General features: G+C 56.6%; 1 protein-coding gene and 1 long non-coding RNA gene across 2 annotated transcripts; both read right to left on the minus strand.

Annotated features, from left to right (window-relative positions):
- Positions 1-4,470: 4,470 nt before the first annotated feature.
- LOC144370807 (uncharacterized) lies at positions 4,471-5,253 on the minus strand. Its single transcript, XR_013430765.1, has 2 exons — positions 5,062-5,253; positions 4,471-4,806 (listed from the first exon to the last, which is right to left on the minus strand). It is a non-coding gene; the product is annotated as an uncharacterized LOC144370807 (long non-coding RNA).
- A 1,663-nt stretch (positions 5,254-6,916) lies between these two features.
- LOC144371131 (cell adhesion molecule CEACAM1-like) lies at positions 6,917-14,467 on the minus strand. The gene is given in 6 exon segments (XM_078033345.1): positions 6,917-7,791; positions 7,793-7,832; positions 7,959-8,213; positions 8,720-8,998; positions 13,045-13,278; positions 14,265-14,467. Coding segments are annotated over 6 exon segments (1,194 nt in total). The 5' UTR covers positions 14,329-14,467; the 3' UTR covers positions 6,917-7,469.
- Positions 14,468-15,129: the final 662 nt, after the last annotated feature.

Genomic DNA, 15,129 nt, shown 5'->3' on the forward strand with positions numbered 1-15,129 from the left:
CTCATTCCTGGGTGGAGTTGAAGATTTGCTCTAGAGGGAGCGCCTGGGACAGGCACCTGGGACAGGGACCCCAGGGAAGAACCTCATGTAAAAGGTTTGTGCACCTGGACTGGTGACCCAGAACCAAGGCCAGAGCCTAGGTCATTTGGTAGGGGGAATGTCAGACTCCGTGGCTGGACACTCAGGAACCTGATGTCTCTGTCTTTGTGGCCACTGGGGGAGATGTCTGTGAGCCTGTGTCCCTAAAGGCTGTGTCACCTGGGCTTTTTGTAAATAGGTGTCAGCAGGGCTGCTGTGGAATATTCCAGTGGGATACGGGTCCTCCCAGGTAAGCTCACTTGTGACAGTCACCAGGCAGAGATGCCCATCAGGGCCTGCGGGAGCAGGAGGTATCTGGGACTCATTGTCACCCCTGAGTGGGGATCAGGGTGTGTCATCCTGCCCACTCACCACAGCAGGGGCCATTGCTGGTTGTCTGTAGGGGACTGGGCTTCCCACCACCCCCTTGCAGGGCAGAGGAGGGTCTGGAACCTTCCCCTAGAGTCAGACAGTGGAAGAAGCAGGTGAGTTAGGAGATGGAGGTGGGAGCTCTTGGTTGATGGGCAGCCAGGAGGCGCCCAGGCTCTGAGTGCTGCAGCTGACAGTGGTCAGAGTGGGCCTCTGGGAATCCAGCCTTGTCCCTGCAAATGTTCAGGAACTTCCCACCTCTGTGCTCCTCAGTTCCCTTCCTGAGCTCCTAGCCACAGCCACCCTCACAGCTGAGGCCCTGGGTCCTACACCAGCACTTTGTCCCCATCTCACTGTGCAGCTCTGTGTGGCTTCCCACCTCTCTCCTACCCCACCAGGTCTTCTGAGTGGCTGCCTTACACCCCTGTCCACACCAGGGTAAAAGTCCAGCTGAAGGCAGAGTCCTTCCTGGTGGGCTGAGAGACCAGTAATGGGGGCCCCTGAGTCCTGATTATCAGTGAATCCCCAGGAGGTGGCAGCAGCTGAGCAGAGCTGGAGAGAGGGACTGGGTGGGTGGGACCCGGGTGGGTGGGACCCAGGAATGACTGAACTTGCTAGTGTAGATGGCAGGTGGCTTGTGCTGTGGGAACAGGGAATTTAATGGGAAATGTGAGGTGTTTTCTTGTTTTTTAGATTTTGGAGCTGCAGGTTCCCCTGAATGTCCCTGTCAACCTCAGTGCTATGCATGCATGGCACAGACTTCAGGTTCCACACTCTGATGCAGGTTGGTATTGGGAGCACCATCAGCCTGGCCCAGGGGACCCTCTGCATGTGCAGCTGTGCAGACAGATGTGCTCTCAGCTGGGAATAATGCTCCTTCCTCCGTGGGCCTCCTGATTCCAGCTCCCTGATGGCCCAGCCTCCTGGCAGACCCAGCAATCATGCCCCAGAGGGAACTTCAGGCCTGGTTGTGCAAGGGCAGTGACCTGTGTCCTAGGAAGAGGTTTGACAATGGGATACAGGTGACCCTGGGCACTGCTGCTCTTGGGGAAAGAGATCGGGGAGAGCTTTTCTCTCTATTTGTTGGTGCAGGTGTGGCTCAGGCCTGCCCATATCCTCTGTGGGTGGCGTCTGTCCTCTGTCCTCTTGTGGTCATTCTGCTTTTCCCCATGAGTGATGGAGGTAGGAGGGGACTACAAGGGACCCATGGCCAAGCAGGTTCTTCCCAGCCACAGGGGACTCTCCAGGCTCCATGGTGATGGGACAGAGGGTCTCCTCCCTGATCAGGATGTGCACTAGAGCCTGTCTCCATCAGGGACAACAGGCATGGAGGTGGAGCCCACAGGGCCATTGGTGTCCAGGTGAAAATCAGGCGACATCTCCATCTCCATCTCCAGCCAAAGCCACACTCCTGTCTCAAAAGAATCCCAAGGTTGAATGTGACTGTGAGGCCCATTGTTGCCCCTGAAGATCATGAGGAGACCCATGGCCATTGTGAAGGACTGTAGCAGGGATGCTGCCTAGGGTCCAAATGGTGACAGTTGGCCCTGACACTGGGCCCAGGTGGCTCTGACCTACAGGCTATAGCAGAGGTCCTGTTCACCTTGGGTCCCCAGGGAGCCTGACACCTAGTGCAGGGTGAGTCTAGGGACAGGACGGGGTTGTCCTGAGGACTCCTGCTCAGAGTCGGGAGAAGTTTGCAAACAAGGATGGGCAGCCTCAGGAGGAGCCAACTGTCCTAAGGTTTCCAAAGAAGGACATGGAGGTGTCTCTTGAAGAAGATCACAACCAGGATGGTACACTCTTAGGAACCCATGGGACACTGTTGCCTTCTGACTTTTGGTTGGAGTTGTTTTCTGTTTATTTTCCCTGAGAGCCAAAGGCATGTGGGAAGCTTTTCCGGTCTGTCTGGTCCCACAAATGTCCAACCTGAGCAAAGGTGACTCCTACAGACCCCGTGATGAGCACCCAAGGCTGGCAGTGAGCCGGGAGGGGTCTGGGAGGGCTGTCCCCTCGCTGTGCAGGTCAGGGAGGTGGAGGGGAGCAGGAGGCTGAGGAGTGTGGCTGAGGTGGGGCACAGGCAGGTTTGGGTTCCCTGGGGGGTGGAGGGCACCCTAGGCCACAAAGCAAAAGCATCACCTGCTGCCACAGGGAGAGAGCAGCAAGTAGATTGCTATTCTGGCTGCAGCTGCCTGGGAATGACCTCTGGGACATATGGTGAGGCCAGCTGTATTGTATGTGTATGTCCTTTCACAGGTATGAGGAGGGATGGGTCCGAGTGTTTCCTTGACAGTCAAATTTCCTAGTGGCTGCCACTGCCCCAGCGCCTCTCCCTGTAGAGGGTCAGGAGGGACCTGAAGCTGTGTTTTGGACCCAGGGCTGGTTTCACAGACACCCTGTGGGGCCTGCTGCCCTCAGGGAGGGAGGAGAGGGACTAGGGTGCTCCTGCATGCTGAGGCCTCAGCTGTCCCACCTGGTGAGTCTGCTCAGACACCTGCCTTGGGGGCAGATGTCAGAGCTGGTGGTTGTCACTGACCTGAAGCTGGCATGTGTGGGGGCAGGTGTTCAGGAGCTCAGAGCACATGGCTCCTGTAGAGGGAGGGTCTCAGGGCTGAGCAGGTTGACCTGGGGAAAATGGGAAGGACTGCTGGAGAGTCAGCCCCTCATCTGCCCCTGCCAGGGTCTGAGGCTGTGTCCAGGGAGAAACACTGGGCACAGGGACAGGGTACAGAGCACCCTGGGGACTGCTCAGATGCAGAAGGTGAAGCGGAATCCACCCCCATCCACGTCAGGGAGGCTCCCCTGAGTGCACAGGTGACCCTTCCACTGGGCAACCTGGGGGGTGTGGGACCTGACATGACACTGCCTGAGCATGACACTGCCTGGAGGGCGTGGCTTGACACAGTGCCCAGGGGCTTGTGTGAGGCTCAGGGAGCAGGATGCGGTGCTCAGGGGGAGCTCCAGCTGCTGTGGTTCCCAGGACAGGACCTGGAGGAAAAGGTTCCACGAGCTTTTAGGATGCAACAGGGGCCTGAGTCTGAGGGGACTTGTGTTGCTGTGCACACCCGCTAGAGCCTCCAGAAGAATGCAGCTCAGGACACCTTGGTATCTGCTGTTCGGAGCCACTGTGTGGGAGCCAGTCTGTGGCAGCTGCACCAGAAAACCAAGAAAAGAGAAGTCACCGTGTGTGACCTGATGCTATGTTCACGCAGGAGGAGCCTCACTAGAGCTGAGTCACGGCGGAATCTCTGAGGATGACTTCCTACGTCTCATCTCGGGACAGACAACTCTCAGGCATCAGCAGAGTGTCCCCTCATCTTTACTAAATTTACCTCTAATTTCCAGGAGTGTAGAGGCCTGATCTACATGAGCCTACCTGAGAACGTCCCTGCCCAGCCTTCAGGGAAGGAGGCAGAGCCGTGGCCAGGTGTATCGAGGAGGCTGCAGAGCACATCCTGGTCAGGGAGGAGACCCTCTGTCCCATCGCCATGGAGCCTGCAGAGCCCCATGTGGGAGCCCTGAGCCTCTGCCCTGGGTGCTGGAGGGTAGAGAGGAGGCTGGTCCCAAAGAGATCAGGCAGGGCAGAGTGGAAGGTGATGGGAGGGCAGGGCTGGAGCCTCAGGCAGGGCCTGAGGCCCTTGTTCAGGGAATGAGTCTGGATCTGGCCCTGTCCCCTCATTACTCTGACAGTCAGTGTCCCTGTCCCAGCAGAGGTGAAGATGTGCTGAGTACTGGCCTTTGGGTGGAGAAGAAATCTTGGCCAGAGCTAGCCACCCTGGGTCCCTGGAGCCTGAGGGCCACTGAGTGCTCTGCTGGCTGCAGGGCCTGGGGACCCTCACCCTTCCCTGTGGACAGACCCGACCTTTGCCCTGGCTCCACCTCCCAGCTCCTGTCTCCCAGGAAGAGAAACCCTGTGGGAGCCACTTAGAGACCACGATTCCCCTGCGTGACACAGGAGAGAGCTGACCTGGACCCTGAGGGGAGTGTCTGCCAAGAGACGTTCCCACAGGAACCAAAAGAGAGAAGGAGGGAAGGGGGTCTTTATTCAGCGCCTTTCCAGGTGACCAGTAGTGGCCCTTCCCTCTCCCTGGAGCCCCTTCTCCTGGGCACAGGCAGCCTGGTTCTGGCCATTGAGAGGCCAGGGCAGCCTGTGTCTCTAGAATCCCAGGGACCCCACCCCCTACCAGGTTCCAGCGTCCAGTAAGGCTCAGGCTCCACCTCTGTCCCATCACCCAGCATCTGGGGTCTAGCAGGACCCTCCCTCAGCCCACATGGAGCATCGTGTGGTGGAAACTAAAATTCCACATCAGCCTTGTGGTCGACCTGGCAGTAGATGTCCAGGTCAGGGTTTAGTAATTCCTGAAAAAGAACAAAGAGGCTCTGACCCTTCTGAACCAGGGGACGGTGAACTCCTAGGCCCTGGCCCACCTGGGACTGCTCTGTCCCTGTGTCTGTCTGTGCTCAGAGGCTCTTGTTCATAGCCCCCCCCCTCCCCTGCTCACCACCCCCTGATCCCATTTTGGCTGCTGTTTCCTGGCAAGATCAGGAAGGTGTGGGGAGGGGCATCTCTTGTGTCACCCTGGACTGTGGGCAAGGGTCATCACCCACACTCACCTGGTAGATGGGGACAGCAGCTTCGTGGCCAGGGGGTGAGGCCTGGCAGGGAGGGAGATTGGAAATCTGGGTCAGCATGGGAGGCTCATCAAGGCTGGGACTCCAGGGAGCAGGTGCTGGGTGGAGCCTGGAAGGTTCTGGTCTCTGACAGGCCAGAGCTTACTCCCTGTATCTGCTTTAGCCCTTTCTTCTCAGGAGTTACCAGCTCTGGGTCCTGAGCACCAGCCTCCGCTTCAGCACAGACACCCCAGTTTCTGTCCAGACTGTGGTCCCCATCATTAACCCAGGACCATTGATAGAAGCTCCCAGCACCCATTCTGCATCAGGATTCCCCTGAGATGGCAGGAAGTAGGGTGGGCTGAGGACAGAGTGATGGTGGTCCTGTCCCTGAGAGTGGCCAAGTCTACGGCCAGGGCCAGGCTAACCTTGTCCTGGTCCAACATGAGTGGGGGTGTCTGTGCTGTGTGGGGGTTGACAGTGCCCTGAGCCTGCAGAGCTAGTCCCCTGTGTAGAGATAGCAGGGGGACTTACCAGGGAGGTGGAGCTGTCAAAGGAATCTTGGCCTGGGGACAGAGATAAGAGTTAGCAGACATGAGGAGGGCTGGACCCCTTCTGCAGGAGGGGTTAGGGGTCCTCAACTTTCAGAGTGTCAGGGAGACAGCATGTCCAGGGAGAGACCCTGTAGCCCTTGTAGTGGCCCAAGGAGCCAAGGATCATGAGGAGACCAGATGCCACAGTCTGGGCTGGCTTGGCCAGGTGGGTCCCCTGTTGTGTTTGATGACGGGGATCCTTGAATCCCCAGTATAAATATTCAACCCTGGACGTGTGGTTGTGGGCAAGAATGGACACTGTGGGGCAGGCCTAAGGGCTCCCAGCCACCCTCAGGCTGAGGGGGCACTTACCGGGTCTTGTTGCAGGGGTGCAGTGCTCTCTGAGGCCATGCTCGTCACTGGCCCTAGGAAAGGTCAGGCTTATTCATGAGGGTCATGGGCTGGGGTCAGATAGGGGATGAGGAGGGTACCCCATTTCCAAGGAGGGTGTGAAACCTTCCTCTCTCCATCAGGTCTGTGTACCAGGGGGCCCAGGGAGGGGAGGGGAGGAAAGGCCTTAAGAAGACACTGCTGCCCTGGGCCAAGGTGAAGGGCCCTCCCAGGTGCAGACCCAGGAGAGCTTTGGCTGAGGGACACAGAAAACGGACTGAAATCGAGGAAGAATTAAAGCAAGAGAGTTTGAGTAGAAGGATGCATGCTATGAGGGAGGACAGGGAAGCAGGGTCACCATGTAGGCAAGACATTGGGAACCACGTGCATCTTGAAACTCCCCGACCCCCATTGGTGACCCTGCTGTGGAGGACCCTCTGCTCAGGCCAGGAGATGAGGGAATGTGACAGTGGCCTTTTGTGCTCTCCACCCATGTGACCAGGAGGCAAAGAACTTTCCAGGACACACTCTCTGGCTGGGCCCTGGGATCCCACGTCACACATCAGGGGCCCTGGGCCACACAGGAGGTGTGCAGAGTGGACCCTCCTTCCTCTCCAGGCCCCAGCCCTTGCCCTGAGTGACCTGGGACAGGACCCCTCATACACACAGCTTCAGCCCTCTCTTGGTGTGGGGCAAATACTGCAGGAGGTGCCGTGTTGAACACTAGTCTAGGGAGGGACACCAGTGCTGTGGGGACAGGTCCTGGTGACCAATGTGCAGAGGAGGCAGCTGTTGAGCAATCAGCCCAGGGCCAGCAGCTGGTGAGGGACGGGGGGCGGCTGGGTGAGAGGGAGGGTCCTGGGGAAGTGGGGAGGTGGGAGTCAGGCCAGAGTCTGAGGATGGGCCTCCTTCCCTCAGGCCTGGGGTCTCCTGGGTGGGATCAGGTGGGGGAAGCCTGGGTACCTTCCAGTTCTTGTGTGGAGCAGGAAACACCCCAGAGCGGCCATCAGAGCCACCCCGACCAGGACCCCAGTCACGATGCCAGCAAGGGCCCACAGAGGGAGGCCTGGGGTCCTCTCTTCTGCTGAAAGAGAAGAGAAAGGGGCTGAAGGTCAGGTCTTCAGGGGAACCAGCTGGGCCCTGCAGGGGGTCACACAGGTGGAAGGAAATGGCATCATGTCCCAGTGCAGTTTGTCATGTCGTCACCATGTTCTCCTGACTCTGCTTCTGGCGATTTCCTCACGTTTGGTTGTGAAACCTGCATGTGCTCTAGCCTGACCCTCTCCACACGCAGCTGGGCCACATCCTGCTCCTGCTCCTGTTAAGGTCTCTTCCTCTTTTCTTCCTTCCCATCTCAGGACAGTGTCAGCGGGCAGCCCTCACAGACTGTCTAGCCCAGGCCTAGCCTCGGGTACAGATCAGAACCAAGGTGACATCAAGGCACCTAATTTCTAAGTAGTCAAGCACATTCTCTCCAAGCTCTGGCATCTACCCCATGCTCATGGCTGGTGCCATATGATGGCCCTTGACAGCGGAAATATATGACAGAAGCACTGGGTGGGACGGGGCCCACTCAGAGATCACAGCCAGTCTGTAGCGGTCACTCCTGGTGGAACTGGCGGGGTTGGAGGCCTCACACTGATACTCCCCGGCATCCTCCTGTCTGACGGGGTCTATGCTGAGGGTCCTGTGGTCCGGGGACAGCTGCATCCTGTCTGTGAGCTGCAGAGTCTGGCTACTGAAGATCCACGTGATGAAGATTCCAGGGTCACCTGAGAGGCAGGTCATGGCCACAGAGTGTGGTTCTGTGTTCTGTGTTGGTAGCTCTGAGGGAGGGCTGGGCCACAAGCCCTGTGAAAAAACAGCAAGGGCCTGACTGAGAGTGGGCCTGAGGCTAGGAAGTAACTTCTTCCATGTTGTTTCCCGAAAAATCAAGACTCCACCCAGCACTTGATACTGTGCTCCAGGGTCCACTACCAGAGACGGTAATATTCTTGGTTGTGGTCCTATTGAGGTTAGTGACAGAGTTATGGGCGACACACACATAGGATCCGCTATTATTTGTAGAGAGGTTGGGGATTGACAGCTCCTGTGTGGATTCCAGGGGCCTCCCATTGAGAGACCAAGAGTACTGAGCAGGCGGGTTAGAGTCTGCGTGGCAGGAGAGGTGGAGATTTGTCCCTGGACGGAAATGTGAGTCTGGGGGGTTTATGATGGGGGCATCCGGGCCATCTGGAGCAAACAGATAAAGCCACATGTAATGTCATCAGAGGGAAGGGGAAGTTCCTAGACTGTAGAAGGCCACAATATAACTACTGATCCATGTCACAACCTTGTTTTTGTTTTTGTTTTAAGTCACAACTAGGCTGGGGAGTAGAGTGGTACAGCACCTGCCCAGCATGCATGAGGCCTTGGGTTCAAATCCCAGCACCATACACACTCACAGGAAGTCTCAACCAAACCCCTTTGTTCACTGAAATTAGTCTGTGACATTCCCCTGCTTCTCTGTCCCAGGTGGCTGACCCCAGACCTCTCTAGGGAACCACAAGCCCTCCCCTCCTATTCATGGCCCAAGGCTGGGCCTGCCTGGATGTGCCTGGGGCAAATGTCACTGCCAGTCCAGGTGCCCAGGAGAGAGGGTCTGTGTACTTGGACCCGAGAGGGACTAAGTGGCCCAGCCTCTGGCCCTGTGTGTTTGAGTTCACAGCCAGGGTAATGGAGGAATAGAAGTTACTCACAGGAAATATTCAGGGTGAGTGGGTCACTGTGGCTGGCACTCACTGGGTTCTGGGTTTCACACTCATAGGGTCCTGTGTCATTCCTTGTGACACTGAATAAAGTGAGAGTCCTGTTGTTGTTGGACAGCTTCAGCATGTCACCATCTGGGATCATCTGAGTGTTTATCTTCCACAGGTAGGTTGCATAATGAATCTCAGGTTCACACGTTAATGCTAGAGAGTCCTCACCCTCTGTGGGTTGGGAGTTGTTGATTGTGATGTTGGGTTTGGGTAATTTCTCTGTGCAGACAACAAAGATAGGATTGCCCTGTGGTACCTGTGATCCCCTCAAAAGTGTCTTTCCACCTGAACTGCCTCTCACCTCCCATCAACCTGAGTCCTGAAGAACCAGGCAGAGTGGGTATCCTGGGCAGATACAGGAGGATCTGAGGGATCAGAGGATGTGGGTCCCCCTGGGTTGTGTCTGGGAGAAGCCCAGAGTTTCTCACAGGTGCACTTAATTGCAGAATTTGGTCCTGGACAGACCCAGGACTGGGAGTTAGCAACCCCGTGTGTCTCCTGGTTCTTGCTGGCCCTGGCTGGCCTTGAGAAGCAGAGTCCCTCCAGCTGCATGGACTCCAGGGCTCGGCCCACGTGTGTCCTCTGAGCCTTTGGTTCTCAAGGCCATCCTAGATGTGGGTCATGGTGGGACACTCCACTGTGCCTACACCCCAAGAACACCCCCACCGCCTGATGTGAGAATGGGGTGTGTGAACAGAAACCAGGATACAGGGGCAAGCTTGGCATTCAGGTTGGTGGTCATCCTGGGGCCACAAGGGGGACAGTTCTGCTCAGGTGTTTCCTGGTGACTGACAGGAGCCAGTGGCACCTGAAAGGCAAAGCATGAGTCCAAAGAATGCTCTAGGGTGAGGGGACAGACAAGGTTTAGAGCAGAATCATGTTCCTGTCCTTGGTCTTTACATCCCTCTCCCCCTGCAGAGAGCAGGTGAGGCATGTGGAATGGTCCTGAGAGACCCGTGGATGGTTCTAAACACATTAGCACTAAGAGGTGGAAGAGGGGACCAGGACCTTGCTGAAAATACGGCCCTCGTGGGCTTGTGTGTGGCAGACCTGGGGTAGACATGGGGGATGTTAAAGTTTTCCATATGGGAAAATAGTGTTTAATACCCAGGATCTAAGACTCCTTTCTGAAAGAAATATTGCTCTCAGGAGCACAGTGTCTTAGACTGAGCTCTGAAGTCCTGAGGGGTCACATTATGACCCAAGGCAGCTGCTAAGGTCAGTTTGAAACCAGCAGCCTCCTGAGTAAGGAGAGACCTGTGGGTCCTGGTGGAGGACTGAATGGTCAGAGGGGACATCTGAGGGTCTCTGTTATGTAAAATGAGGCACAACACCAAACTCAGAGAAGTATTATTGATCATGTTGGTGGTAGGCCAACCTTAAGGGTGACTGAGTTACACTCCCCAGCTGGGTGCTGAGGCGCTCAGTCACAGAAATGGGTGTGTCTTGCTACAGCCCCATGGGTGAGGTATGCTCACCTGTTCCTTTGTAATATAACCCCTTGCCCTGTTTAGGGTAGAATCTTCCATGGAAGTGCCTTCTGTGTGTCCCTTCCTCTTACTGTGCCCTTGGGTGTGGCCTACCCAGGTGTCAATCAACCTGCTGACAGTGGACATCATGAAGACAGACTCAACCTGCTGAAATCTGACCCCTTGCCTCATTTGAATAGCTTCTTTTCAGTAAAATGGGTCAGCGCGTGCTCTCTCTCTCTCTCTTTCTGCAGACCCTTAAGGTCAGAGTAGCCGTCACAGCGACCCCAAAGAAAAAGGTATTTGTGTCTCTTGTGTGGTTATATTGTGCAGCCCAGTTAGCCCAGTTTAACTAGAGTGACCCCTGAGCCTTTTAGTCGCGAGAACAGAATCCTGGCAATGTTAATCAATCTAGAAGTCTATGTTCCCAGTTGCTGTGGAGACTCAGCAAAGTGGGAAGCACCTGACACAGGCCTGTGGAATTCCTTCTTTTTGTTCTTTTCACCCCAGGAAGTGCAGTGAGATCATCAAATTGATCCAAATCAGGGCCTAGAGCCTAATGTAAGTGACCGTGGCTGGAGCATCACACCATGTGGGGACAGACCTCCCTTGTAGTGATGGTGTCCTCATGGGGACACAGGCACATATGGAATAGACAGCCCCTGAGACAGCACCGTTCAGTCCAGCTCCCCCTTGGGGAAGGTCCTGGGAGTCACTGGAGGAGCCTGAGCCCCTCTTAGGGACCAGGATGGAGCCACCAGTCATCTGGGTGTAAGGAGCCTGGGACCTAGGGGCTTGCCGCCCTGTCCTGCCTCTGCCCCCCTCGCTGAGTCAGTGCAGAGAGCAGATGGGGGAGATGCTCAGGCCTGTGTCCTGGACTATTTCACATGTCATTGTCATGGAAGGAAAGAGCCCTGGAAGGGACACAGTGGGGCCTCCTTCACAGTGGGTGACATTGTCCCTGATGCAGCCTGACAGGGGCACCTGCCTCGACTGTTTCTGTGCCTTTTACTTCTGCCCAGCAGAGGGCCTGGCCCCAGGTGTTAGCAGGAGGTGGACAGGACAGATGGCCATTAGTGCAGGAGGGAAGGGCATGGCTCATTGTGCAGGGCAGGGCCAGTCCTGCCTGAATGAGAAGGAGGGACAGGACGGACAGGCAGGAGCAAGGCAGCCAGAATCACCATGGCAGGGAGCAGTGGGGGTACAGTGACTTAAATCCCAGGTCCAAGAGCCTCATGGCTGCCTCAGAACTGACCCAGGGCCACCCTGAAGACACTCCACAGCCTGGCCACCCCAAGGGCATCCTGTGATGTGGCTCCTGAGTGGCCTCAGGAGAGGTGGTTGGTGGGATGGAGCAAGAGCCTCAGCCTCCAGGAGGGACAGGGAGCAGGTGGCAGAACCCCCTGGGATTGCACATGCAGGTTCCAGGCTCTGAAGAGGTTCAGGTTCATTCATTCATGATCTTCCCTCCCTTGTCATAAAACCACTGGGAGTTGGCCACACACTGGGCCCTGTGCTGGTTGGAGGGTCTTGTGGGGAGTGAGAAAGTCCTGTCCCTTATGATCCAGAGTGAGCGACACCCAACACACCAGTAAACACATGACCTCAAGTTCACTAAGGGAGCTTGTGCACTGGCTTATGAAGGGGAGTCCTGGACATTTTGTTGAGTAAAGGGATTTGGTTGTAGAATAAAAGTTGATTATTCTCGACTTGCTCTCACTCCCAGACCACAGTGTCCCCTCCAGGCTGCCAGTGCCCAGGACTAAACTACCTGAGCCAATGACTGGTCTCTGGTCCACAGATGCCTAATAGGCCCTTAGCATGCAGAGCACAGGGCTCTGGCTGCACAGTGACATGCACCACTGACCTCCCACCCATGGTCTGTGTGACCTGATTCAGCAACTATGTTGCCTGTGCCTCAGTTTCCCTTTATTGGATACCTGGGAAGTGGTGTCTGGTTCACCATGTTGTCTATAAATTAACCTTGAAATTCTCACAGTAACTGACCTTGGTTTAGAGGAGCTGCCCCCAAAGAAAAAGCCCCTACTCTTCTCTGCCTCCCAGTGAGAGCGCCCTGGGCTGGTTCCGGGAGGACCAGGAGCTCCAGGAGCATCTCTTTCCTCTGTTCCTCCCCTTGGGGACATGGACCTTCCTGTGGAGCCTCATAGAGGTCCATCAGGGCACCTGATTGGCCTGAGGCACCTGTCCCTCTGTGCTCACCACACCTCTTCCCAGGAGAAGGAGATGCCCAGGTGCCCTTGCCCAGATGTGGCTCCTGGGACTGTGCCCTGGCTGGTGACCACCTCCAGGAGCTACCAGATCAGGTGGCCAGTAAATCATTGCTCCCCAGCGGCCCTCAACAGGAAGCCAAAGTCCAACCCTGGCCACATGTCCTCAGGGTCACCTGGAGCCAGAAGCCTGGGACCGAGGTCTGGAGCAGGAGCTTCCTGGGCTGACCTTCTCTGTGAGGACTCCAGGGCCCTCAGGCCAGGCCTGACTCAGTCCTGCAGGGTCTTTCTCAGGGCCATGCTCCTGGGAAGGAAACAGGGGCTGGGCTGAGACTGCTCTGCCTGGGCCGAGCCTCCCACCAGAGCACCCTGCTCTCTGCCAGTGGATTCAGGCAGAGGACTCGGCTCTTCTGAAGTCTGTCTGCACTGCGTGTGTCCTGCACTAAATGCTCCAACTCCACTGTAGGGACGTAATGCACAGGAGGAGGGAGGCAGACCAGGTCTCAGGGTCCTGTGTGTGCAGTGGAGTTGACCCCTCCAACACCCAGAGGGCTGGGGCATCACTCACCATGTACACGGAACTCTCCAGTTGCTGCTTCAGTCCAAAAATAGGCATCTATGGTTTGAAGGGTGTAGAATCCTGTGTCCCCCTTTGTCACATTCACGAACAGCAGGGACCCATTGGGGTATATTGTCTCTCGACTACTGAATGCAGGGCCTTGTGTAGCTGAGTGTGTGATATTCGAGTAGGATACAATTAGACGGCTGCGGTCTGTTATTTGCCCTCTGTACCAGGCGTAGCCTACAGGATTCCCCGACACATTGTGGACAAGTAGAAGAACGTCTCTCCCTTCAGCAACATTGGAAGGCACTGGTTCAATAGTGAGCTGGACAGTGGGGTGCGGGTTCCAGAAGGTTAACAGTGAGACTAGGAGGGAAGAGAGAGAAATCCATCAATACTGGGACCTTCATATGGGGTGGAAAGATGGGGCCGATGTCCTCAGCAGGAGTTCTCATCCTTAGCCTTGGGGTGTGTGGTGTGTGTGTGTGTGTCCCTGGTCAAGGCCAGTAGCATGACCTCCATTCCTTCAGGACCCCTGTACCTGTCATCCTCTCCTAGGAACGCCTTTCCCCAGGTGTCTGCAAGGCTGGCCCCTCAGTGCCCTCAGAGCCCTGCTCACACCCAGGGCACCTGGGCACCCGCCTCCCCTGACCACCTCCTTACAGACCCAGGTCTTCCCTGTGGACATTTCCCTGCTCTCTGCCCTCCTAGATCTACATGGCACCTGGCCTCACCTGCAGATCTCCCTCTGGCCTGGCCTCCTGCCCTCTAGAGAGGAAGCTCCAGGAGGCAGAGACTAGTCTGACCCTTGTGGTAGCCCAGGGCCTGGACCAGGCTCAGCCTCCTGTGGATGAGTGAAGCAGGGTCCCCACCCTGAGGGTCCAGGTGACTGTGTGCCAATGTCTGAGGCTGGTGGCTGCAGACAGTGTCCATTGCTCAAGTTGCCTTTCTATTTGGAGAGTGTCCCTGTCAGAGCTGTTAACATCAATTTTCAAAATATAATGGCCCCTGGTGAGTAACTTGGAGAAGAGAACCCCTGAGCTTTCCATCCCCTTCATCTGTTCCTCTTGGTGAGCTTCTGTCTGTCTTCTGTGTTCTGTTCCCAATGGGTTCCCAATGGGACAGAGTGAAGCCCTGTGTCCCCTGTGAGGGTTGGGTCCTCCCTGGGGACACCAGCAAGACTCTGCTCCACCTCCCACCCTCCTCAGGGAACTGTCCCCTCTTACCTGTCAGCAGGACCCCCTGCCAGGGGATGCCCCCTCTGCAGGGACAGGCTGAGGGGGGCTGCATGGTCCCTGCTGCTCTGTCCCCTCTGTGGAAGGAGCTTCACTGCAGACCCGCTGGGAAGCCGAGGTCCAGGCCAGTCAGCCCTGCTGCCCTGCTCCTCTCTGAGCTCAGCCTCCTCCCAGGGCAGGAGCACTTTCCTGGGTCACAGGGCTGGGGGCGGGGTCTCTGTGGAGGAACCTCTCTGTCCCCTCCTCTCAGTCCTGCCTCCTGTCCCTTCTGCTTTCCCTGTTGGGTTTCACTACTGCATGCCACACCCTGAGGAGCAAGGCAGGTGGGGACGCTGTCCCCTGAGAGAAGTGGCTCACCCAGCACTGGCCTCAGCTGTGTCCTGGCCTCAGAGCTCTCAGCACCACCCAGGGAACCCCTGGGGTCCCCTCACCCTGGGCATGTTTCCTTTATGATATAGAATCTCAGTTGAGCCCTGTGTCTTCCCCATGTTCTCAAATGCTCTAGGAAACTGGATTTCCTCCCTGTAGGAAGGGGACAGAGAGAGCTCTGGGGTCTCGAAAGGGGTCCACTGAGCGATGGCTGGTGAGGGGACCTTCTCTCTGTACCTGGTGTCCCCAGCCTGGCCTCTGAGTGGCTATCTCAGGACTTCACACCCTTTGTGTCCTGGGAGGGGAGGACTGTGGTAGTGGAGGTAGGTGAATGTGGGCTCCTTGGTCCTCAGGGAGAGATTTTAGGGAGACCCTCCCTCTCCATTTTTTGGTGCAGCTGAGGCTCAGGCCTGCCCATGCCTTCCTTGGGTGGCCTCTGTCCTCTACCTAGTGACTCTCCTGTGGTCACCCTGACTTTTTTCATGGG

Source organism: Ictidomys tridecemlineatus, chromosome 15 (genome assembly GCF_052094955.1).
Source record: "Ictidomys tridecemlineatus isolate mIctTri1 chromosome 15, mIctTri1.hap1, whole genome shotgun sequence".
Classification (NCBI taxonomy): Eukaryota; Metazoa; Chordata; class Mammalia; order Rodentia; family Sciuridae; genus Ictidomys; species Ictidomys tridecemlineatus.